General features: G+C 40.1%; 1 protein-coding gene across 1 annotated transcript in view; it reads right to left on the bottom strand.

Moving 5' to 3' along the window:
- PEX7 (peroxisomal biogenesis factor 7) overlaps nucleotides 1–27,314 on the bottom strand; it is a 312,578-nt gene that overhangs the window by 266,859 nt on the left and 18,405 nt on the right. The window contains exon 4 of the mRNA XM_089676224.1: nucleotides 2,930–3,007. Within this exon, the coding sequence (XP_089532350.1) occupies nucleotides 2,930–3,007 (78 nt within the window). The remainder of the gene's footprint in view (nucleotides 1–2,929; nucleotides 3,008–27,314) is intronic.

Here is a 27,314-nt window from a genome sequence, read left to right as displayed (position 1 = left end):
CTACACTAGTAACTGTAACCATTATCAATCAACAAAAGCCTTGAATTTTAAGGATAAATTCATCTTCAGGAACATGTTACACCCTCATTTAAACTTTAACATGTTTGAGCTCCTGTCCCTCCCTCGCTGATCCCCTTCCTCTGTGACAGGGGAAAACTCCTGTAGGAAAAAGTAATAAATACACAATTTTTGTATCTGCAAAAATATAAGTATTTATAATTTTTTCATAAAAGATGAACTTAGCCTTCAACAGTTTTGGGAATCAGTTAAATCAATGGGTTTATTTCCACTTTAATTTCTACAGCTATACACGTCATAGGAATCTGCAACAGTCAAAAAGTTCGAGCACAAGGTCAAAAACAGTAATATTAAATTGTCACCAACTATTACAACCCCTAAAATCAGTCAAGGTTAGTAGTGGCGACTCTTGGTTATGCAATAGCGCAGCTAAAATACTGCCAATATAGAGAAGCCTTAAAGCTTTTGGCTGGGTCTGCCCTACAGCAACAGTAATATCATCTTAACAGCTGAGAGTAAAAAAGGTACATGTCACCACCAGGGTGGATAAAAATCAATGATTTAAAAAAAAAAAAAAAATCTGATTTTTTTCATTTACATCGGATTTTTTTAATTTAAATCGGATTTTTTTAAATAAACTACTTTTTGAGGAAAATATATTACCATCCAAAGGTTATTCCATCATGAAATAAAGATTAGTTTTTTAATTATGTAGAATAAGGCTGTATATGTTTAATTTTTGTGGTAAATAAATTCCATTGATCCATTCACAATGTCATGCTCTTCCAGAGGTTTTTGTAAGATTATTGGGCAGTTTCTCTGCCTACAAGATATTATCACAGATGCTTGGTTTACTTTTGCAGTTCTCAAAACTGAATTTGACTCAGCGGAGATCACATGCCTCTTCTTCACAGCAAAAATGTTATAACATAAAGACAGTTAAGAAAAAGACCTTAATCCTAACTTCTACAAACCTATGAATACAGAATCAACCCCTTCAGTGCTAAGTTTCAAGAAATTCAGTGAATAGAATAGAAACAATATTTTTCTGATTGTTTGGAGTGGAATAGATCTGCACAAGAAGAAAGTGAAACTAAGTGTGAGGAGGAAGGGGCTGACAGTCTAAATTTCTTAAAATATATATATTTTGTTTAGCCAAATTAGTTAACAAACATGGATGTTTGTTTAAGCAAATAACATATGCTGTAATGTTATTGTTTCAGATGAATAAATCTATTTAAATTGTTATTATTAAGGTAATGATTATTTTTCTCCTTCCTAAGTACAACAGAAAAGTTGTCCAAATATGAATGATTAACCTATTAAACTGGGAATAAAAAATTAATATGAAAAGTTGTTATTCTAAAAATCTTCATCTACTTGCATATTAACCATTAGCCGCCCGGCCAATGGCCGTTTGGCGGCTTCAGATGTGTATCTGCATTCCGGGTGCACGCCATTTGGCGTGCTCCCGCACATGCGCCGTTTGCGCTAATGCAGAGCGGCGCAGCAGTGTGATCTGTCATCGGCCGTGCACCTCGGACACGGCCGATGACAGATCCGAGTACCGGCTCCCGTTGCTGGTACCATGTGACCTGCTGTGACCAATCACAGCAGGTCACATGACAGTTGTATACAATGGATGGCTTCATTCATGATGCCATCCATTGTATACTAGTGCCTAGCTGTGAATGGTCACAGCTAATCACATGCACATGTCATGTGATTAGCTGTGACCAAATCACAGCTAAGCACAAAAAAAAAAAAAAAAGCTGAATTAATCGATTTCATTCAGGTAAATGCTTGCTTATAGCAAAGTAATTCTTTGCTATAAGCAAATTGTGTAAAAAAAAAAAAAAAAAATACTGATCACTTCCCCAAAGTAGTACAATGTTACTATGGTAACATTGTACTATTTTGGTCATAGTAAAATATGAAAAAAAATCTTAAAAAAAATAAAAAAAAATGTAATAAAAAATTAAATATAATAAAAAAATTAAAAAAATATATATATTTTTTTTTTTTTCATACTGTCACCAGTCAGTGTCCCTGTTCACCGCCATGCCAGTTATATGATGACGCTGTACTGCACTGGTGACAGTATGTAAAAAAAAAAATAGTGAAAATAATTTTTTTCATTTTTTCATTTTCCGAAAAATTATGACAAAAAAATACAACTTCAAAAAACTCGCCATGCCTCTTATGAAGTACGTCGGACTGTCTACTCTGCAAAAAGGGGTCATTTGGGGATATCTGTACTGTTCTGACATTCTTGGACCTCAAGAAATTAGATTGGCCGTCAGTACTTCAGGACTGATCAATATTCAGATCTATCCCATAGTTTGTGAACTCTATAACTTTCCTAAAAACTAAAAAATACATCCTAATTTGGGTTATTTTCACCAAAGACATGTAGCAGAATACATCTCGGCCTAAATTTATGAAGAACAATTATTTATTTGTAAACTTTTATAACAGAAACAAAGAAAAATGTGTTTTGTTTTCACAATTTTTGGTCTTTTTTTGTTAATTTAGCAAAAAATAAAAACCCCAGTGGTGAGTAAATACCACCAAAAGAAAGCTCTAGTTGTGTGAAGAAAATGATAAAATTTTAGTTTGGGTACAATGTTGTATGACCGCGCAATTGTCATTCAAAGTGTGAGAGCGCTGAAACCTGAAAAATGGCCTGGGCAGGAAGGTGTAAAATTGCACGCTATTGAAATGGTTAAAGTTATACCAGCAAGAATTAGTCTTTATGTAGAAAACTATGATTTAAATCAAGCCTTACTGACTAGTGATTTAAATCAAATCCACCCTGGTCACCACTGTCACAAAGAAATCAGCAGGCAATTTCAGTGTCTCAGCTGTGTCCAGAAGATAAGCTAGGGGTTACTTTTGTCTTTACACTTACTAGTTTAGCAGTATGATCCCAAGACCCTGACACCAGGAACTGCTCTCCTCTTGTCTGACTCCAGTCCACACTGTAAACCTATAAGGGAAATATGAAGATGCAGTCTATTAAAAGTCAGATTATAAAGTTCCCAGAGGAAAATGTAAAAACATATTTTCACTATCCATGCAGAATCATGAAAACATTTTTATGCATTATGTAATTTTGAAGTGAATGAATTGTAGAACAATACTGCACAATAGACACATAAACAGCCTTTCTGGCTGAATATGCATAAAGTATTGACATTGATCATTTACAGAAAAACCCTTCTGATAAAACAGTACTGCACAAAATAGCAAACTACCACCATTCACGGACAGCATACAAACAGTTCTCTCAAACCAGCCAGTTTTCTCCTGGAGTACATTGGCCTCTTAAAATAATAGGACAGAGAAGGATAAAGTTCTGCTACATGCATCTATGAATTGCTGAGAACTTACAAACCCAAAGACTCCTTTTCTTTCTTGGCAACAGTTACTGCCAGCTCAAAAAAACCTACTTGGGTGCATGGCGCAGCTAAAGATATTAGAAAAAGCCTATTACAAGATCATGTAAAGAATAAACTTTGACCCTTTAATATTACAGCATTCTGAGCATGAAATTCATTTTCTAAAGATATGCAAAGGTTTTTGAAGAGCCATAGTTTTGTAAAGTGAATGTATAGGCAAACCATTTTTTTTTTTAGTTGGAAAGGGTTAAATCCTCTGCTTAACTTTATTGCAATAGGTTTCCCCACTGGGGAGATTCATCCCTCTATTTGACTAGGGGTGAGCTTGGGCATGTTTGGATCCTAGCCTGAACTCATGTATGTGAGCCCACCAGGAATCTGTCACTGTACTTGGCCAATCGTCTGTGGCCACAGTGTTCCCTACCCTGCAGTCACACACATCCTTTGTATCTTGCAGCTGTAGGGATTGCCTCAGTTGCAGATGATTGGCCCAGTTCAGGTGACCATTGCAACAAATACCATTGCACAGAGCAGGTGAGTATAACATTTATTATTTTAATTTTAAAAAAGCATATAAAACCACTTTAAAAGAAGAGTAGTAATTGTAAACTGTATTACTGGGTCCACAAATGTCGGGGATGTCAGTAGTACAGGTAAAATAGGAATGTATTTACAGTATATTAGACCTCTATATTACTCCCTGTAAATTATACTGTATCTATATAAGCAGTCTAGACTTTTTATGCAGTCTGAACAGTTAATTACAGTTATTTGACGTAACCCACATCTATGCAATTATGCAATGCAATGCACGCTATGGTCAAGCTGCCATTTGATGATGTGTGAAGTTTTGTGAAATATTTGAAAGTCTGTATGTGTGCTTATTTTAGTGTATTGTAATGTGGGTTTTAAAACAAATCAGTAAATTATATTTACAGAAGAATCAACCTTGGCGCTTTGAAACATTTATCAGATCACAGGGTATGGGCACTCTGTAATGCCTAAAAGCTCATCAGTGAACCTTAACCACTTGACCTCCAGAGGATTTACCCCCTTCCTGACCAGGCCATTTTTTGCAATACAGCACCTGCATTACTTGACAATTACGCGGTTATGCAAAGTTGCACCCAAATGAAATTTGTCCTTTTTTCCCCACACATGGAGCTTTCTTTTGGTGGTATTTGATCGCCTCTGCGTTTTGTATTTTTTACGCTACAAACAAAAAAGTAGTGGTGCACTGAAATGAAAATTCTGGTGCCAAAACCGAAAATTCAAAATGCACTTGGCCAAAAAAAGAAATGCGCAGTTTTTAAAAATGAATATATATCTATTTTTTTTTTAAATACACTTTGATTAAAAAAAACAATATATACCCCACTTTTTGTAAAATATGAAAGAGGATGTTACTGCGAGTAAATAGATACCCAACATGTCACACTTTAAAATTGTGCACGCTCGTGGAATGGCATGAAACTGTGATACTTAAAAATCACCGTGGGTGATGCTTTAAAAATGTCTACAGGTTAGCAGTGTAAAGTTACAGAGGAGTTCTACTGTGAGAATTATTGCTCTTTCTCCAACGTTTGTGGCGATACCTCACGTATGTGGTTTGAACACCATTTATATATCTGGGCATGGCCTACATATGCATTCACCACTATGTGCGAGCACGGGGGGACGGAGGCACATTAAACTTTTTTTTTTTAAATGTATTTAATGTTTTGGGGTTTTTTTTGCACTGTTCCTTTAAAAAAAATTTTAATCACTTTTATTCTTATCACAAGAAATGCATACATCCCTTGTGAAACAAATAATTAGTGACAGGTCCTCTTTATGGAGAGATATGGGGTCAATAAGACCCCATATCTCTTCTTTGTAATGTAAAGCATTAGATCAAAAAAAAATTTTTTAAAAATGGCCGGAGCAGGAAGTGACATTGCTCCAGTCCTCCAAGGGCATAGAGATGTGTGGCGGCCATCATTCCTTCACTCATCTCTATGACCAGTGCCGGGATCGATGGTTTCTCAGGTAAGGCTGAACTACCGAGCGGTGGGCGGTGGAGGCAGCGGGTGGGCGGCGGGGTTTTTTCGGCACCTGTATAGGTGCTTTTTCTCATTTCGGCAGAAGGTCGAAAGGGGTGTTTTTAGCCGAAACGTTTCGGCAGCCAAAATTTCGGTGCATCCCTAAAAAAAGACTGACATAAAAAAAAAATTAAATATATATATATATATATATATATATATATATATATATTTGACTTTTTGCTATAACACAAACAGTAAAAAAAAGTTTACAAAATCAAATTTCGTCATAAATTTAGGCCAAAATGTATTCTGCTACGTCTTTGCTAAAAAAAAAAAAAAACCAATACATGTAAATTAATTGGTTTACGTGAAAGTTATAGCGTCTACAAATGGCGGTATATATACACTTGAATTTAAATTTTTTTTTATAATAGTAATGGTGGCGATCAGCGACTTATAGCAGGACTACAGCGGGCATTCTGACACTGGGGGGAACTGACTAACTGCCACTGACATCTCCAGGGACACAAATACAGTGATCAGTGTTAATAAAAAGCACTGACACTGTACTAATGACACTGGGCAGGAAGGTGTTAACATCTGGGGAGATCAAAGGGTTAACTGTGTGCTTTACTGTGTAAGCACGCTGCTTTGTATTGCTCTGCTATGCAGAAAAATACAAAGCAGCGTGCTGGTGCTGACAGGAGAGATCTGTATTGTTTTCATACAGACCTCTCCTCTGTCAGTGTTCCTCGGCAACCGCCGGGTGCCAGTGGGGAATCTCCGGCCAGGACCCGATGATCGACAGCTGTAGCTGCCAATGGTGGCTCATGCCCCCTACCCGGAAATAGAAAATCACGTATATATATATATATATACAGTCATGGCCGAAATTGTTGGCACCCTTGATATTTCTCCAGGAAATCATGTATTTCTCACGAAACGTATTGCATTAACACATGTTTTGCTATACACATGTTTATTCCCTTTGTGTGTATTGGGACAAAACAAAAAAAGGGAGGAAAGAAAGCAAATTCGACATAATGTCACACAAACCTCCAAAAATGGGCTGGACAAAAGTATTGGCACCCTTTCACAACTGCGGATAAATAAGAATGTTACAAGCATGTGATGCTCCTGTAAACTCACCTGGGGCAAGTAACAGGTGTGGGCAATATAGAAATCACACCTGAAAGCAGATAAAAAGGAGAGACGTTCACTTAACCTTTGCATTGTGTGTCTGTCTGTGCCACACTAAGCATGGACAACAGAAAGAGGAGACGAGAACTGTCTGAGGACCTGAGAACCAAAATTGTGGCAAAATATCAACAATCTCAAGGTTACAAGTCCATCTCCAGAGAACTAGATTTGCCTTTGTCCACAGTGCGCAACATTATCAAGAAGTTTGCAACCCATGGCACTGTAGCTAATCTCCCTGGTCGTGGACGGATGAGGAAAATTGATGAAAGATTGCAACGCAGAATAGTCCGGATGGTGGATAAGCAGCCCCAAACATGTTCCAAAGACATTCAAGCTGTCCTGCAGGCTCAGGGAGCATCAGTGTCAGCGCGAACTATCCGTCGACATTTAAATGAAATGAAACGCTATGGCAGGAGACCCAGGAGGACCCCACTGCTGACACAGAGACATAAAAAAGCAAGACTACAGTTTGCCAAAATGTACTTGAGTAAGCCAAAAGCCTTCTGGGAAAACGTCTTGTGGACAGATGAGACCAAGATAGAGCTTTTCGGTAAAGCACATCATTCTACTGTTTACCGAAAACGGAATGAGGCCTACAAAGAACAAAACACAGTACCTACGGTAAAATATGGTGGAGGTTCAATGATGTTTTGGGGTTGTTTTGCTGCCTCTGGCACTGGGTGCCTTGACTGTGTGCAAGGCATCATGAAATCTGAGGATTACCAAAGGATTTTGGGTCGCACTGTAGGGCCCAGTGTCAGAAAGCTGGGTTTGCGTCCAAGATCCTGGGTCTTCCAGCAGGACAATGACCCCAAACATACGTCAAAAAGCACTCAGAAATGGATGGCAAAGAAGCGCTGGAGAGTTCTGAAGTGGCCAGCAATGAGCCCAGATCTAAATCCCATTGAACACCTGTGGAGAGATCTTAAAATTGCTGTTGGGAAAAGGTGTCCTTCCAATAAGAGAGACCTGGAGCTGTTTGCAAAGGAAGAGTGGTCCAAAATTCCGGGTGAGAGGTGTCAGAAGCTTATTGATGGTTATAGGAAGCGACTGATTTCAGTTATGTTTTCCAAAGGGTGTGCAACCAAATATTAAGTTAAGGGTGCCAATACTTTTGTCCAGCCCATTTTTGGGGTTTTGTGTGACATTATGTCATATTTGCTTTTCTGCCTCTGTTTTATATTTGTTCCAATACATACAAAGGGAATAAACATGTGTATAGCAAAACATGTGTTAATGCAATACCTTTTTTGTGTGAAATACTTGATTTTCAGGAAAAATATCAAGGGTGCCAACAATTTCGGCCATGACTGTATATATATATATATATATATGTGATTTTGTGCAGCCCTGCCACCCTGTAACAGTAGCTCTGCTATAGGGAGGTCAGGAAGCGGTTAAAGTACAACCAAAGGCTGTATGACAGGATCCCCTTCCCAGACAATACAGCTCACAGTAAGAGGATTTCATCAAGAGAGGCAGAACTGTCCATTCAGAAAGCAGTGGGCAGGACTAGGTGTTAGACATTCAGCTTAGTCTTCATGGTTGAAGGAGAACTGATAGACACTTTAATAGGCCGTCCGGCCTATTGTAAAATGACGGCCAAGCAGACCTTTTGTTGTTCTGAGTGGACGCCGTATGATGTCCTCCTCAGAATGCCCCTCATGCACACCCCACTGTCACCCACTGAGTCCACCTGACACAGCCAATGACAAATCACTGTACCGGGCCGCTGCCGTTACCATGTGATCGCTGTGAACAATCAACACATAGCAATTGTAATCAATGAATGGCTTTGATACATGGCTTCCATTGTGCACTATTGTGTTCCTGGCTGTGATTGGTCACATGGTACAGACAGAGCCAATCACAGCCAATCTGTAGATCACGGGTACAATGCTTTACAAGCTCCTAATAGCAAAAATAATACATACAAATTTTTTTACCTGCAAAAAGATGTGCATTTAATTTTAAGGTTAACTTATCCTTTAAGTGGTGATAACACATCTAAAGACTTATGTAACAGATTTCATGTCAATGAGACCATTAGAATGCCTTGAGTTATGGATGCAAAAAAAAAAAAAATCAACTGGTTCTAACGGTACATTTTTTTATTATTTAAAATAACAAACATGTCATACTTACCTGCTCTGTAATGGTTTTGCATGTCCCCCGAAAGAGCTTCTGGCCCATCTCCCTTGCTGAGTGACCCCAGAGAAAGCTGCTTCCTTTGGGGGCACACGTGTGTGTTCGCTCCCGAGCCACCTGTGTCCCATTGAGGAGGGAGAGACCTGGGAGAGCCGAGGCTCTTGTGCACATTGCTGGATCAAGATCAAGCTCAAGAAAGTATTAGGTATTAGTATTAGGGAGCTGCACACAGAAGGTTTCTATGCATGAAGGTAAAACACCTTCACCCTTTTACAACCACTTTAGGCCCTTTTCACACTGGTGGACTGATCTGGTCTGCCTGTCTGTTTTTCAGACCATCCATTTTTCTTTATGGAACGGCAGATGTAAACAGACATTTGTTTACACCCGCCTGCATCTAATCTGCTAAAAACAGATGGATGGAGATCCATTCACCTTTCGTCTAGCAGATCAGATCGTCTGACAATTGGGTGTGAATGGACAGGCAGTTAGTTTATATCTAACAGCCCATAGAGGAAAGTGGGCTGTGTCGGTGTCCGCTCTGCATAAGTGGAGCGGACACAGACCTGTCATCCACCAGCTCAGTGGGGATCAGCAGACAGATGATCGCTGGTGCAATGCTTTACAGGCTCCTGCAACAAAAATAATAAATGCACTTTTTTTACCTGCAAAAAAATGTGCATTTATTATTTTTTGGCAAAAGAACGTATCCTTTAAAGTAGGCTGTGTAGAAAGCATATTAAATGGAACAGTACAATTTTTTTTTAATGTTTGTGTTGAAGTTTACAGTATATGTGTCTCCTAGACTCTCACTGAGACAGTCATAAAAGCATATTTTGTGGATAAAATAAATGTGGCCTATATAGTATGTGCTGTGTATAAGGGGGTAGGCTTAGGTTTTAGTTACCTATGCCACTTTAAGCTGCTTTACTACTTTGGATCTTTTTTGTTGGGGGGAAGAAAATGATTGTCCCTAGATGCCAGCTATGCGGTGTACGCTGCAGTGACAAGCACATTCTTTCAATCCACTGCAGTGCAATCTGCCACAACCTATATAAGTGTGTTTTTACCAAATAGTTGGCTACCATAGTGATATATTTGGCAGCTTGGGTAAAAACCTGGATAGTTAGGGTTCATACACAAAGAGCATATTAGAGATTTTTTTTTATACCTGGCATACATCTCCTGCTTCTATCCTGCGCCTGGAGAGTTGCACATATAACATATATCCTGCTATTTAAGTGAGTGACTTTATGCAGCTGTACTCTTGTAAATGCTGATGCTTCTTTGCACTTGCGTTCACCTACACATGCATGTCCAATGGTTTTCCCAAACGCTGAAGTTTCTAATTCATACGTTTTCACTGTGAATTACTGCAGCTTGACCTATGGAGCTCTGTAACCAACCTAAGCAGTCTCTAGAAGATATGTGGAACGAAAACTAAAGCTTGACCTGCTGGAACAGAAACTACTAATATGCAATATTACATATTAACTCAACTAAAACAAATATTTTTACATTTGCAATACTTATTACAACCACCAAAGAAAAAAAAATATGCACAAAACAATTGTTTCCTTTAAAATCTTAAGGCTAGGTTCATACATATGCGGATCGAGGAACGCATACCAATCGTATGCGTTTCCCTACCCACAGGCAAGACACGCAGGTCATAAGCAAAGGCGCTAATGACACTCCCACGCATTGGAAACCACAGTACGTTTGGGTGTGCGAAAACGGATAGTGTTGAAGCAATTCAACGGATTGTTTTAAAAAGGGTCAGGGACTCTTTTCCCCGTGTTTTTCACAGATACAGCAGCCCATTCAAATGAGTGGGAATGCTGTGCCTGCGCAAAGGCATCCACAAAGATGTGAAGGTCAAGTCCTAAGTGTGCTACGTAAAGTGCTTCTAAAGACATTTTTTATTAAAATAAAAAAATTTTATGTATACCTACGAGTGTCCCCATAGCAAGCCTTGTGCAGATGCACTCCTGAGCCGGACTCTTTTCCCTCGTGTTTCCTGCAGGTACAGCAGCCCATTCAAATGAGTGGACTGCTGTGCCTGCAAAAAGGCATCCACATAGAACCACAAATATGTAAACCTAGGCTAAGTCCTAATTATGCTACTTAAAGTGTTACTAAACCCACAACAGTAAAATCAGTCTGTATATGCAGTAAAGCATGCTTGTTATACTCACTGTGGAACCTAAGGGGTTAATCCTCTGCATTGTCTAAAAATAATGTTTGATCCTTTCTTCTCTGTTCCTCCCCTTTTTCAAGTGTCCACCTCTTATCTCCAGATTGAACCGTAAGCATGCAGATGCTCAGTTTAGTGTGTATTGCTAGAGAGGTTTTTTTTTTTCTTGGAAGGGTGCATGTGATTAGCACAGGGCCAATCAGTACTGTCCAGATAGAGGTCAGGGGATTTCCATCCTCCTAGAGCAGCAAGAAAACTCCTCCTACAAGCTTTAGCTAGTGGTGGGCTGGACACAGATAGAAGTCACAAGTCTGCTCTGACTGCTGATGAGAAAAGGTATTTAGCAGTTTATATTTACTAAAATAATTTCCATGTGCTGTGTACTGTGGGAGACCAGGTATAGTAAATGCAGGGTCCTGGGTTTAGTAACACTTTAACCACTTGCCTACTGGGCACTTTTAGCCTCTTTGTGCCCCGGCCAATTTTCAGCTTTCAGTGCTCTCACCTTTTTCACACAAATCAAGCTTTTTTTTGGTGGTATTTAATCACCACTGGGTGTTTTATTTTTTTGCACTATAAACCAAAAAAAGAGCAAAAAATTTGAAAAAAAAAAAAGTTTTTCTTAGTTTCCATTATAAAACTTTGCAAACAGGGAATTTTTCTCCTTCGTTGATAAGGCTGCACTGATGGACACTGATGAGGTGGCACGGATAGGCAACACTGATAGGTGGCACTGGTGGGCATTGATGAGGAGGCGCTGATATGCAGCAATGATGGGCACTGACAGGCAGCACTGATGATCACTTGAGGGTGGCACAGCTGATCACGTGGTAAAAGGCTGCTATGATTGGCCTTTTACCACATCTTGTGATCAGCTGTGCCCATAGGACACAGCGATCATGGACAGCGTCGGGTGCACGCCACCCTCCCATAACTGGACAACTGCACTATAGTCATCATTCGACTATAGCGCGGTTGTGAAGTGATTAAAGTGATTGTAAAGACATTTTTTCTTAAAATAAAATATATGTTATGCATACCTACTCTGTTCCTCGATTTTGAAGACCCTTACCTCTTGTGTTCCCCTGCCAGCACTCTCCTCTCCTTCTGAAAAGTGTCCCCATAGCAAGCCTTGTTCAGATGCACTCCCGAGCCGGGCTGAGTGTATCCTTAGAGACATACAACATGGCTTGGCCATGCTCCCCCATTCCCTTCCCACAGGAATTGACTGACAGTGTATCCTGTGAGGCCAGGAAGAAAGATCAATGGCACTGCAGATGGGCAAAGTGCTAGATCAAAAGTGGAATCAGGTAAGTGTTTAGAGGGGAGGAATAGTTAGTGGGGTGATTTTTTACCTTAATGCAGGGAATACATTAAGGTAAAAAAAACACCTAAACTTCAGGACCACTTTCACTTTAAAGCTGCATTAAACCCCCCCCAAAACAACATTTATTTTATTCTAGCTCACCAATTCTTAGTTGTGATGGCAGCATTAGTTTTCTTTTTTAGATTTTCTTTCCTTTATTTTCACCCAGTTATACGGTGAATGGGTCTGTTGATTTTCAATAAAACAAGCTCTCCTGTAGATGTAGCAGTTAGATGGTTGATACGAACCATTTAACACTAAAGGAAGGGCCAACACTGGTCAGCTTTTATTTATATAAAATCTTTATCCCAAGAGGAGAAAACTGTTTGCTTATACAATGTTAGCTGGAGTTTGGCTTCAATTTGTTAGTGTATCTAAATTTGTTACTACATCTAACGCACTCCCCCCCCGACCGACAATGCTGCTGTCCAAGGATTGGTAAGCTGCAATATATTACAATAATGGTTATGGGTTTAGTACCACTTTAATCTTGAACCTGCATTTATCAATAACTTACTTTCACTTTAACAACAATATACGCAATGCTGCTTATTTCAATTCGCAAACATCAGAAAGAAGAGTTAATAGAGAAGCACCTAAAGCTGAGTTAGAGAAAAAAATTCCTGTAGGCTGCTTACCCTGATTGTTCTGGCTATTAAAATTCATGTCTTCCTTTTGCCGAGATAGATTTCCATAAAAGAAGTTTCATAAAAAGAAAACACTTTCTTCCAGCTTTAAAAGGATGTGTTATTATCTGCATTCTCTGCAGAGCTGCAACATGTATCTATTAATTTTTGAAGGCGTAATTGCAAATGGCTGCACTGCAATTCAAGCTTATTCTATGAGGGTAAAACAAAAAAAAGCAATGTCCATGAAGAAAATGAGCAGTTTCTAGACTGTTGCTCCTCTCTGTAATTAATGTAGTCTTAGAATTCAAAACAAAATACTTTCATCCTTCGCGTGCCAACACGTAAGATAGCACTGCTTTACAAAAAGTATATGATTAACTGGACAAATGTATTAAGTCACATTTATTTCAAATGCTAATTATGTTCTCTAGCAGGCACAGGAAAAAAAAATTTCCATCCCCTTAAAAGACCCCAAGTCCAAGTAGGGACAAGTTAGCTGCTATATTTTCTTTTTGTGATGTGCAAGATCCCAAATACAAATGAATGTGGAACTAAACCTACAATTTAAAAACATGATAGCAGGCAGCTCTTACTGCTGAGGAGACGTGCTGGGGTTTATTTACTAAAGCTGGAGAACGCAAAATCAGACTCACTTCAGAATAGAAACCAATCAGCTTCTAACATCAGCTTATTCAAATAAGCTTTGACAATAAAACCTGGGAGCTGATTGGTTTCTATGAAAAAGTGAGCCTGATGTTGCACTCTCGAACTTTAGTAAATAAACCCCGCTATGTCTCTTCTGTAACAAAACCCAATTACCTGCCTGCTTGCAGTAGTCTACTGAATGAATACTGCGCTGTGCGCATGTGAAGCTCAGAGTGCATTTCCCGCACACTGCAACTGTTCTGGAATGACTGACTCCTGTGTGCATGTGTGGGATTATATTGACCCTTGTTTGCTAATCAAAAGCCCAAAAAACCAACCCCCAGAAAAAAACGTCAGGGAGAAGATGACAGGAGTTAGCGAAGGATGTAACTGCCGCATCACTAGAAGGTAGAGGTGGGTATCTTGCAGAGTTTATCTCCATTTTGAAGTGGTCTGATAATGATGTTTGTGCAGATTGTCATTGTTCCAAATCATGGTATCGCTAGAAGCTACTACAAAATTACGATTTAGCCAGTTTTTTTGGCCTCACTTCTCCTATATATCAGAGGCGTGCAGTTCGTTTTGCACTCCTGTGATCCATTTTTAGTCGACAGCAGGTTGAAGCCCGCTGTCTGCTGACATGACAGAGCTGGTCCAGACTCTGAGAACATCCCAACCATATGGTCAAGATCCGCCCAGAAGACTGGACCGGCAACTGGCTCATCCTTTCAGCGAGCCACTAAGAGCATAAAAGCCAGCCTCTCCTGCCCCCTCCACAGCACAATGCACCAGTGAGCACTGGAGGGACAGAGGAGATAGTCCGTGACTGACAGTCCAGGCTCTCTGCTCAGAGCGGAGGGTAGAACTGAGCGATCACGGTGTTTGATCGCTCAGTTGTCTGTGCAGAGCCAGCGGGGGACAAATGTAGCATTAGATCAATGCTGCATCCACCTAGGTAAGTATAATGATCTTTTTTTCTATAGCCCATACTTTTCTTTTAAACATTTCATCACTCATCCAAGTTGTTTATTCAGTTCAAACAAGTCAGATGAGACAATGGTATTCTACGATCTCACATTATTTTTTACTTGCATTCAAACTGCACAGGTAATGGAGACAATAAATAAGGTCTGAAACTGAATACGACCCTCTCCAGCTGGATGAAACTCAAAACAAACTAAGGCTGGCCATACACAGGCCGTTTATTGTCCGAATTGTCGGCCGATAAACAAAAAATTGGTCGTTGCCGTTACTGATGCTGCTACCAATGTCTACGTTCTTCGTGGATTTTCCAGCATGACAGATAAAAAGAATCGAGAAGATCCACAAAAAATGTCCGACGGCATTGCCCCACTAACAGCGTGAATATCGGCCGATTTTTCGTGCGGACGAAAATTCGGCCGATAAACGACCCGTCTATGGTCTGCACTAGTATGTCCCTGGCTAGATCTTGGCTTGACATCTATTTCAAGTACAAAGATATTGTCTACAAACAGGAAGATAGTTGTGGGACAAGCTTACTAGTATCTACCATCATATCTAACTGTACATTGTGGAGGTAAAGAGAACAGCCTTGAATTAATTCAAGGGAATGCCACCTAGTCATTGGTTCAGGGATGATTTGTTATTGTGATTTTGTGTTGTCTTCATTGAATGTAACTATTTCTTAATAATGTCCCTTTGGGATTAAGTAAGTATTCTGTATCTGAATGCTAGCAATAAGTAAAAACATGAAGTTTGGTGAACACATGAATTCAGTGGATAAAACACCACAGTGGAAAATGAGCATTTTGGACACAGAGCACTAGTCTGCAAGAGGTGTGAAATAGATCCAAACTGGCACAAAATTCCCTCAACTGGGGTGAGGGCCGTCAGTACCACCTGCTACCTGTGATAATGTCATTTTTGCCTAAGCAATTTGACAGCAATTCACAACCTCAGCCATGTAACTCAATCAAGAACTGTCCCAAGACTTCATGGCAACATCGTGATTAGATTATTTTTATTAGAATAGGTTTTTAGAACACCCACAACTTTATTCCTGTCTTGGCCAATCAACATATGCTTTGACACATTTCATAACACCATGAAGATTAGGGATATAAAATTACAGGTATGGTATACAGTAAATGCTAGAGTATGTTCCCAACACTCATTTGAGCTAAAGAAGTCTAACATAAGGGTTCTTACCCTCAAGCTGCTGTTTACCTTCAGCCATATTCACAGGCTGACACCCTGATACACATTCACGTTATTGGTATTTGTTTGGCTGTCTAGGTCCACGGTCGCCAACAGTGCAAAACAGATGTATTATACTGTACATGATGGTTTTCACTAGAAGAATTTATAGCCCAACTCCAGAATGACAAAAAAAAAAAAAAACCTTGCTGTGCCCCCTCCCTTTAAATATGTTAAGTCTAGGGGGAGCTGAAGAGGTTGTAATACTTACCTTAATCCCCACTCAGGCAGGCTCTGGTTTTGTCCTCTTCTCCCCGATGCTCTGGGATGCGGTAGTCATCAAGGCAAGGCTATTAGGCCAGCACTGTACGTGGTGGCAAGCAAGCAACCGTGGTTGGGAGCACCTTAGAGAAGAGGCTTTTTTTGGGAGTGCTTGCACAGATGGAGGGAGTCTACAGGATTGAGGAGTGAAATAGGCATTGCTCCTATTCTCTGTACCCCTAGAATTAATGATCAGTAAACTAGAGCAGCGTGATATGGACCCACAGCAAAGGTAATTTTTTCTCTAGTGTCTGGAGTTGGGCTTAAGCAACATGTTGTGTTTTACTGTATATCACATGCCAAACTCCAGACCTCCTCTGGTCCTCCTCCAGACCCTGCACATTATGCTTCCCAGCTCTGCCCTCCACCTTCGTTCCGGCAATAGCATATGGTAAGGGAGGTGCACTGTGATATAAGGGAGGTGGGGGACTCCGATGGTGGTGGGGGGCTCTGTACATCTGATGTAAGGGAGGATGGGGTGGTGTGGACATCTAATCTTACAGATTCAACTGGTCATTTGAAGGCAACTTTAATGCTGATGCGTCCCACAAGATTGAATTTGACACCCCTGGTGTATATATATATAGTTTTTACTAGGATCTATGTTGTAACAGGTTGTAAAAAGCAAACATTTACAGTATCCAGTCTCAGTTACTCCTCTTTTGGCATATCTTTTTTTCAGACAAGCTATATATAATTAGGCACAAAACAATATGCAGTAACTCCTAGAAACTAAACAAAAATTGTACTTTAGCCATAAGACTTGAAAAAATTAAACCGCTATTGATTACCGTACTGCTTAAGTTAAAGTGTATGTTCAGCCTTTCGAAAAAAAAAAAAAATAAAGAGGTAAACCAACACATTACATCCTCCCTATCCCACTGGCGCCCTGCTGTAATTATCTACATAACATCCCACACAGCTGGTGCAGCAGTGTGGGGATTTGAAATCCCTGCTCTTCGCCCTCTTTTCTTTACAGTGCTTCCAGGAGGAATCAGAGAGATTCTGATTGGTCAGAGCCAGCAGAGAGCACTGCTGGGATTCATCCTGGAAATCAGCAGAAAGAAGAGGTGGAGAAGAATGGGAATCCCTGAGCCACTCCAATGGCTGCATGAACACTGACAGCTTATCACCCACGGAGGTAAAGTACAGCAGGGACTGAGGAAGGGTATTGGTGGAAAGGTTGTAGGGTGTTATTTAATTTTTCTGACTGAGTCCTACACATGGCCGGATCTAGGAGTTGTGCTGGGGTGGGCTATGCCCCCCCCCCCCAAATTGTAGCTGTGCCCCCCAGGCAACCCATGGACTTTGTCCAACAAGAGAAGCTGTCTGCAGCAGCTCACACAGCCCAGAGAGCACACTCCCCCCTCCCCTGCACTGACAGAAGAAATCGATGTACACTGCCTCCTCCCACCCCTCTCCTCCTGTCTGCCCCGCTTACACTCCAGTTCTCAGCCAGTGTTGTGCCGAAGATGACGTGTGGGCGGGAAATTTGAAGAACTGCAGGCAATTACATGGTAGCTGCAGGATTGATTCCTCTGTCCTACAGAGACCAACCTGGGTGAGTGAGCTGAATTCTCCCCCTTCTACCCCCCCATCCCCCCCCTCTCCCTCCCTCCCTTCTCTCCCCCCTCTATCTCCCTCCCTTCATCTCTCCCCCTCTATCCCCATCCCCTCTCTCCCTCATCTGTCTCCCTCCCTCTCTCTGTTCATGTTAACATGCAGGGACAACTTTAGTATTATTGGGAATGGCTGACAATCTGAAGGCTGGATAAACTGATGGAGGTATTACTCAAAAGTTTGTGATGCTTCTGTTTAACCCCTTCCTGCCGAGCCCCAGCGCCTCTTTAGGGGATTGTTTACATGAACGTTGGTCTCTGAAGATCGATCTGCATTCACTCTTCAGAGAGCAGTTGGCAGGCAGTGAGATGTAGAACCTCCTCACCACCTGCTTTAACCCCTAGAACCCCACACTAGTGCACTGCAACCACATGCATTGCATGCAGTTGTAGGGTACTTGTAAAGCAGCCTCATTCACTTGAATGGGTCACATTCAGCAGGCACTGCAACCACAGAAAGCAAAAAAGGATAGAGATTCTTCCACGGCCACAAAACATCACAGTGGCAGTATGTGTACACCCCAACGCTGTGTTGCCAACCATCCAAACACTTACAGTTTGTATAAAACAGACACTTTCCTCCTATCTGCAAATGTTCATGGACAAGAGAAAATGGCCCGTAAAAAATCCCTTTGTCATGGGTTCCGACTATCGGACTCTGATGTAAAGGGGCACTCTGCCGGACTCTGATGTAAGGGGACAATTTGCAGGACTCTGATGTAAGGGGGCACTCTGCCGGACTTTCACTCGTTTCACTCTGGGAACACTGATGTAAAGGAGGACTCTGATGTGAAAATGGCTCTCATCCTTACTGCTACACTCCATAAATTGTTTTGTTTTTTTACTTATTCTGATCCCAGTACTCTGTACATTATGCATATTATACATAGACCTGACCAAGGTGTTCATTTTCTCAACAGTTGCTGGTTTTAATGGAGTTTTTCTTTAGGGTAGGCTCAGTAAGGAAGCCCAGACATTAGTCATTTTTTTCGTTCAACAATGCGAACAAAAAAAAAAAAATACTCAATTCTCTAATCCACTCCCGCTGAGGTAATGTGTTGTGACAGCGAAGAGACTTCAATGCCACCAGGATACACTGATCAGTGCTGTTAGCTATAGCCAGTGGTGCTAACTGCACAGAAATTTTCCTAGATGCGGATTGGACAGAGGTTTATTGGTAGATCGACTTCTGTACAACCAGCCTACCCATACATGGATCGAAATTTAACTGGTCCCTACTGAAGCAGAAGAATTTTGATCCAAGTATCGCCGCTTGGGCAAAAATATCCTTTTTATGTGCATAAAAACATATCAAATGGAAACAAAAAAAAAAGTTTATTTGTCCTGAGGTTTTTTTGTGTCTTTGAGACTGTCGGTTGTGGCACAGTATTTAGTGGGTACGAGGAGTGTGGTATAGGTGTGCATTGGCACAGATTCTGTTCAACCACCCTTTAAGACCCTCCCACTGGTCATCCACAGGGTGCCCTATGTCAATGTTTACATATTGTTTATGCTGTTTAGAGGCTAAATTCAGCTTTAAAAACATATTATGTGTGCTATACTGACCCCTGTACACTCCCCTGCTGACTGACCGTCCTCTGCCCTGCTGACCCCCTGTACACTGGCCTACAAACTGCTAACCCTTGCAATACACTACCATATTGGCCCCTGTCCTCCACCTTGCTGTCTGCCCATCCTCTGCCCTGCTGACCCCCTCTACACTGCCCTACAAACTGCAGATACCAGCCCTTTGCACTGCTAATTCCTGTCCTCTGTCCTGCTGACCCCCCAGTACACTCTGCTACTAATTGCTGTTTTTGTGCACTGCCCAGATGACCTCCTATCCTCTGTCTCCCTGACATTTTTTTTACTGCACCTCCATATCAGACTGGCTAGATCCGGCCCTGCTCCCACGAGAGAGAAGGCAAAAGGTTGCAAAAAACTACCTTCATTGAAAAAAATATATAGTATATTACCACGATTAGATCTTATTGCTAAATCATACCTGTATTATCTGATAACTTCTCAACAAATAATCAATGACTACCAAAGGTGCAAAAAAGAGCAATGTTAGAAAGGGATTGAGAAAACATTACATATTTTCCAGTAATTATGATCATCAAAGAGCTAATTTTTTTGTTTTGTCAAGACATTTTTTGGCATCTTAACAGATAATTCTGTGCGATTTGAAAATATGCTGCTGAAGTAACTTTTTTGTGTAGGTGCCATATGCAGATGTAGTTTTACACATAGAAATCCTGCAAATTACTGTAATTAAGCTTTCTGAACACATAATGAAAGATGATACCAAGAACTGCATATTTCCACAGCTTGTATCTAATATTTCCTCATCAACCATATAAAAATAACAATACTTATGTTCTCATTTCCAACAAAATAAGAATATGGGAGAAACAAGAAAAGGCAAGCATATATTATATACAGTAGATGAGTTGGTCAGGTTAGACATGGATTAACAAAATATTGATTACAGATTAAAACCAAAAGGGCCATGTTATTTCACCTTTTTACTACTAATTATATCTTCAGAGAAATTCAGTAGTGAACGTGCCCTGTAAGGGTCATGTCACAGCAAATCTATCTTAGATTGTAAGCTCCAAGGAGCAGGGTCCTCCTAACCCTCTTGTATTGAACTGTATTGTTGCTGTATTGTCTCCCATTATATTGTAAAGCACTGAGCAAACTGTTGGCATTATATAAATCCTGTATAATAATAATAAAAACCACTCCCCTCTATGAAATCCCACTGCCCAGCATGGGTACAGCAGCAACCTCTAAAGAAACCTGTACTGGTTTGGCCATCACGTGGAGCAATGTCACAGGAGCCACCAGCAACAGGAATACTAGTGTGACATGGCCAAGGTACCTTTGTACAATTATCCTTTTGAGAGGCTATTGATGTGGTCGGGCCACTGATGAATTTCATTAGTCGGCGCCAACTGGTAATTGGTAATCTTTAACTTTGCCAATGGGTATCCAGAAGCAGAACTCTGCTGGGACACTGTAGGCTGCCATGAGTATGGCTTACCCATAGGAATGAATAGGGCTGTGGTGCACATCCTCTAAGGTTATAGTAGAACAGCTGTTCCACATTTTTTCTGTGCCAGTATTCCTGAAAATTTTTTGACAGATCAAGGAACCCCTTTCATGTCAAAGGTAATCAAACAGCTGTGTCAGTTGTTGAAAATTACTCACATACAGTTGTGCTCAAAAGTTTGCATACCCTGGCAAAAATTGTGAAATTTTGGCATTGATATTGAAAATATGACTGATCATGCAAAAAATGTTTTTTTATTGAAGGATTATTATTATACAGGATTCATATAGCGCCAACAGTTTGCTCAGCACTTTATAACGGGAGACAATACAGCAACAATACAGTTCAATGCAAGAGCTTACAATTTAAGAGGATGATCATATGAAGCCATTTATTATCAAATAGTTATTTGGCTCCTTTTTAAATTATAATAAAAGAAATCACCCACTTTTGACAGTTCTTTTCTGATCCCCATGGCTCAGTATCTAGCCTAGTCAGTGCTTCCACGTAAGAGCTAACAAACTCATTGACTATTTATACACTGACACTAATTGCAATTTAAAAAGCCACAGATGTGGGACATTAACCTTTAATTGGCATTTTAACCCATGTGTATCACCTCGTGTGTCTGTACCAAGGCCAAACATTCCAGGGTATGTAAACTTTTGATCATGGCCATTTGGGTGATTTCTGTTATCATGATTTAAAAAGGAGCCAAACAACTATTTGATAATAAATGGCTTCATATGATCATCATCCTTCAATAAAAGAGCATTTTTTGGTATGATCAGTCATATTTTCAATATCAATGCCAAAACTTCTAATTTCTGCCAGGGTATGCAAACTTTTGAGCACAACTGTATGCACCTCAGTGTAGCACCCACAAACTGATGGCCTAAAAGAACCCTTAAAGTGGTTCTAAAGCCTTCTCTACCGTAATGCATTCTATGAGCCTGATGTTGATCCAGCACTGTCCCACCACATTGGGCAGACTGACAGCAGCGGAAGCCATTGGCTCCCGCTCCTTTCAATCAAATCCAGTGATGAGAGCAGGGCCAAGCCATCCTGTCTGTGTCAATAGACGCAGACAGGGAGGCTTCAAAGCAAGTCCGCACGAGTGCCCCCATGGAAAGCGGCTTTCTATGGGGCCACTAGGCGGTGGGGAGGAGCCAGGAGTGTCAGTGGGGAGCCCATGAACAGGAGGATCAGGTCTTCTTTGTGCAAAACCATTGCACAGAGCAAGTATGTATAACATGTTTATTATTTTAATTAAAAAAAATAAAAAAATAAGCTTTAATGTCACTTTATGTCACAAATATGCTAAACAAAGAGGCTAAGAAGAATGAAAAAGACCGGGGGTTCCTAGTCCCATACTTAAGGTTTTTTTTAAGGGACATGCCACAGTTGTCCACAGGGCTTCCCCTGCATGAATGCTTGTATGGTAGGACATTCTGGAGATCCCTTGCTATAGCTAGGGAAAATTGAAAGTAAGAGGCCACATCTCACAAAATAATTAAACAGACCATTCAGAACATATACAGCAAGCCTAAAAAGGCACAAGCCAAAGTTTACAATGGCTCTGTTAAAATCAAAACCTTTACTTTGGAATAAATCAGTAATGTCAACTACCAAGTAAACCAACCTGGAAAACAAAAGACCCTCCAAATATAACATGTAAACCTCAAACCCTGGAAGGAGTAGGATCCTCTATCAGCAGAAAGCGACACTAAGTATCACAAGTACAAGGTACACCTGAGGTTAGTATTGCACAGACCCTGTCTGCTACTCAGATTAAGGAAGTGAGAGTGTTCTTACAGAAATTCAAGATATGTAGTCATAATTACTCGGGTGAACTAAAATACCTTACATTATTTTACAACTTATACGACATTGTGACAGAGCCTCGTGTCAAAGCAAAGATATCATTGGGTTTCTGATGCTGATACAGTTAGGTCCATATATATTTGGACACAGGCACAATTTATTTTTTTTCAGGTATTTACCAAAAAATATTCAAGCTAGTTATATAATGGACATGGGCTGAATGTGCATTCTCAGGTTTAATTTGAGGGTATATCCATCCAAATTAGAGGAAGGGTTTAGGAATTACAGCTCTAAAGAGTAGCCATCCTCCCTTTATCAAGGGACCAAAAGTAATTGGACAACTGAATACAATCATAAATAAAATGTTAATTTTTAATATTTTGTTGAGAATCCTTTACTGGCAATGACTGCCTGAAGTCTGGAACCCATGGACATTACCAAAGACTTGGCTTCCTCCTTTCTGATGCTTTGCCAGGCTCTAGCTGCAGCTGTTTTCAGTTGTTCTTTGTTTGTGGGTCTTTGTGCCTTTAATTTTGCCTTCAGCAAGTGAAATGCATGCTTAGTTGGGTTGAGATCAGGTGATTGACTCAGCCATTGCAGAATATTTCACTTCTTTTCTTTCAAAAGCTCCTGGGTTGCTTTTGCAGTGTTTTGGATCATTGTCCAAGTGCCATCCATGAAACTTCGCTAAACTTGGCTTAATCTGGGCTGACAGTATATCTTTAAACACTGCAGAATTCATCCTGCTGCTTTTGTCTTCTGTCACATCATCAATAAACACCAATGACCCAGTGCCACTGGAAGCCATGCATGTACATGCCATCACACTGCCCCTCCACCATGTTTTACAGATGACGTTGTTTGCTTTGGATCATGAGCTGCTCCAAGCCTATTTAACACTTTTTTCTACCCCTCATTCTTGTACAGATTAATCTTAGTTTCATCCATCCAAAGAATGCTTTTCCAGAACTAGTCTGGATTTTTTAGATGTTTTTTGGTAAAATCTAATATGGCTTTTCTATTCTTCAGGCTTATGAATGGTTTGCACTTTGTGGTGAACCCTCTGTATTTGCACTCGTGAAGTCGTATCTTGACTGTAGACTTTGACAATGATACGCCCACCTCCTGGAGAGTGTCCTTCACTTGTCTGGATGTTGTGAATGGGTTTTTCTTTATCATAGAGGGGATCCTGCGATCATCCACCTCTGTTGTCTTCCGTGACCGTCCATGCCTTTTTACGTTGCTGAGCTCACCAGTGCATTCTTCTTTCCTCAGAATGTACCAAACTGTTGATTTGGCCACTCCTAATGTTGCTGCTATCTCTCTGATGGATTTGTTTAGTTTTTGAAGCCTTACAATGGCCTGTTTCACTTGCATCAACAGCTCCTTTGAACACATGATGTAGGTTCCACAGCAATAGATTCCAAATGCAAATACCACACTTAGAATCAACTCCAGACCTTTTACCTGCTTAAATGATGAAGAAATAACGAAGGAGTAGCCCACACCTGGCCATAAAACAGCTTTTGATTCAATTATCCAATTACTTTTGGTCCCTTGAAATGGGGGGGTGGCTATTCTTAAGAACTGTAATTCCTAAACCCTTCCTCCAATTTGGATGTCCATACCCTCAAATTAAACCTGAGAGTGTGCACGTTCAGCCCATGTCCATGTTATAATTATAGCTTGAATATGTTTTGATAAATACCTGAAACGAAAAGTGTGCCTGTGTCCAAATATATATTGACCTAACTGTACACACACACACACATATTCCTTCAGCCATCATGTGAAACAGTAAGATACAATCCACTGGCTAAGATAGCCCAAAATATCTTATCAGTCATCCACTCTATGCTCTCACCTCCAATTTTGACCTATAAATCAGATAGATTTCAGCCTCCCCCTATAAAGGGTATTAAACCTTGTTATTTTCTGCTCCAATCACTTATGTATGCACTAAATCCGGTGCACCTCAGAGTATAACCTGGTAATACTCCTTAAGATAACATAATCAGAAGTAGCAGCGCTTGCCCTACTGTCTGCCTTACTTCCTGATCAATGTGATGACTTCACCAGCTCCACCTAACATGTTGCATCTTAATCACGTGACTTCTTCAGGATCCCCTGAAGACAGGAAGTAAGCAAAATCTTTTTAAGGTGGGAACAGACATTATGGGGTAGACTGGAGTAGACTCATGTTTTTACTGCTGTCTATGTCACCAATGGACAGATTTCAAAGAGCAGGAAGTAAACAACAATTTCCCAAGGGTCTCAAAAACCTAGGAGAGGGTTGAACCTTTCCTAATCCTATATGAAACCACAAAATGGCTTTAAACCAAGGACCAGACAGTACTCTGCAATGCATAATACTTGAAATGTACAGGATAAAATAGGCACAAGCTACTGAAAAATCACTTGTGTTAAAGTGATTAAGCATACAAAATGTATGCAAAGCTATAAGGGCTCATGCATGCAGCCACGTGTTTATCAGTAAAGGTTTTCTTCTTTCAGATCTAAATACAGGTGCATTATTTTCAATAGGCCCATGCACACAGTTTCATATAGATCAGTAAACATGTGCTGCATTCAGATTCATAAATACAAATAAAAAAAATCTGCATCTGGACCATATTTTATGCTATATGCATGTAAACATTTGTCCAACACCTGCATCCTAGAAACAGAAGGATGCTATGTGGCAATCTTGGGAAGATGCCTGTATGCTAGGAAACTATGACCTAGCATAGGAAAATGCTAGGGAGTGTATTTGATAAGCCAACTGCATTCTAGGAACAGAAGAACACTAGGTGGCATCCTTGAGAAGCCGACTGTCCTAGCAACAGGGTCATACACTGCTTCACAACAAAAGTGTAGATATTGCTCAAATGTTACATGTGCACGGCTTATGCAGCACTTTTTAGGCAGAATACTGATATCAGCTTCCGCCAGCAAGAACCTGTGTACTGGCTGACATATTTTCAAATGGTTGAGTGCATGAGACTTTAAGACTTGTGTAACTCATGTGTAAGATCGAAATATCACCAACACGTGAACTAAAGATGATCCATTGCCTCCTCACTGGTAGCGCTGTGAAAACACCAAATATCTTCACATAAATAAAATTAAATGTGAACAAAATCCTTTTCATTCAATGTGCAGACTGCAAAAATGTGACCAAAGTCCATAAGTGTCCATATATAGCTCTGGATAAGTGTTAATTTTCTTCCTGGAATGTCCACCACACACCAGTTGTGCTCATGCAGTGCCTCTCCCTTTGGATAGCAACTCACCAAATAAATATGCCAATCATTTTCATGACCAGCATATCTCGCTTAATAGAACTCCACCATAACTCCCGGCATCAAATCCTTAAACCACTTCTCTCTCTGACTCAATTTCATATGGAAAAGAAAAAATAAACTTCAATGGAACCTTCAATTCAACCTAATCCAACAATGTTATTAAAAAGTCATGTACATCATATGTTAAAAACAGCTCATCTCATAGCGCCATAATGTGGTGTACACGCTTTTATAATGTTCCCACCACCCTCGGAAAATTCAGGTTCAAACGCCACATCATTTCTGGTTCTGGGATGAACGCCACTTCCGGTCACCTCGTAACCACGTGCTGATGCATTTCGTCACTTCCGAATTTGTTATAGGGGTTGGTTACACAGTGCAGCGACCTGACTTTTATAACCTCTTCCTCCAAAACGTAATCAACTCCTTTCCAATCAAAGCTATAACGCATAATGGACAACTGCCAGTTTATCCACACATGCTGTTAACCCCTCCAACGTCAGTATTATCCATGTATGCAATGTATCACATGCCACAAGCACAAACATATATATAAAATAAATAATAAAATAAATTAAATCAATGGGGGTCATTGCACTGACTATTGCGGCTATAAAAGCCACCTATTTAATACATATATTAAGTCCATAGATATTAAAAATATACTAAAAATATACCCTCTAATATCAAATCATTATTAAATTATTTTATTTACGTGTGTTGCCAAAAAAAGGGGGTAATAAACTGCCAACACTCCTATTACCAATGAACTTTACTCATATGTGGAATTGCACAAACAATATTCCAAATATATAAAAGACAAAATTCCATATTATATTTATATATATATATAAAATCAAAAATTGTCTTATACTGAGGAGGAGAGTATTTAGGTCATAACACATGCAGTGCTCAGCATAAATGAGTACACCCCTTTTAAAAAGTAAGATTTTAATCGATCTCAATGAACACAAGAACAATTTCCAACATTTTTACAAAACTGAGTTTTATAGCTCATTATATGAAAGTAAGGTTAATAATATAACTTAGATTACAAAATCTTTAGTTTTACTCAAATTAGTTGATGCAAAAATATACCCCGCAACAAAAACTACTACATCTAGTATTTTGTATGACCTCCATGATTTGTAAGGTCAGCACCAAGTCTTCTAGGCATGGAATGAACAAGTTGCCAACATAGTGCAACATATCTTTTTCCATTCCTCAAGAGCAGCCTCTTTTAGAGCCTGAATGCTGGATGGAGAGCGATGCTAAACTTGTCTCTTCATAATTCTCCATAGGTGTTTGATTGGGTTCAGATCAGGAGACATACTTGGCCACTGAATCACTTTCACTCTGTTCTTCAGAAAGGCAACAGTGG

This window comes from Staurois parvus, unplaced genomic scaffold (genome assembly GCF_062004578.1).
Source record: "Staurois parvus isolate SC_StPar_1 unplaced genomic scaffold, SC_StPar_1.0 ptg000165l, whole genome shotgun sequence".
Lineage (NCBI taxonomy): Eukaryota > Metazoa > Chordata > Amphibia > Anura > Ranidae > Staurois > Staurois parvus.
Note: the sequence above shows the minus strand (reverse complement) of the source record. Positions and strands in the feature narration are given on the sequence as shown.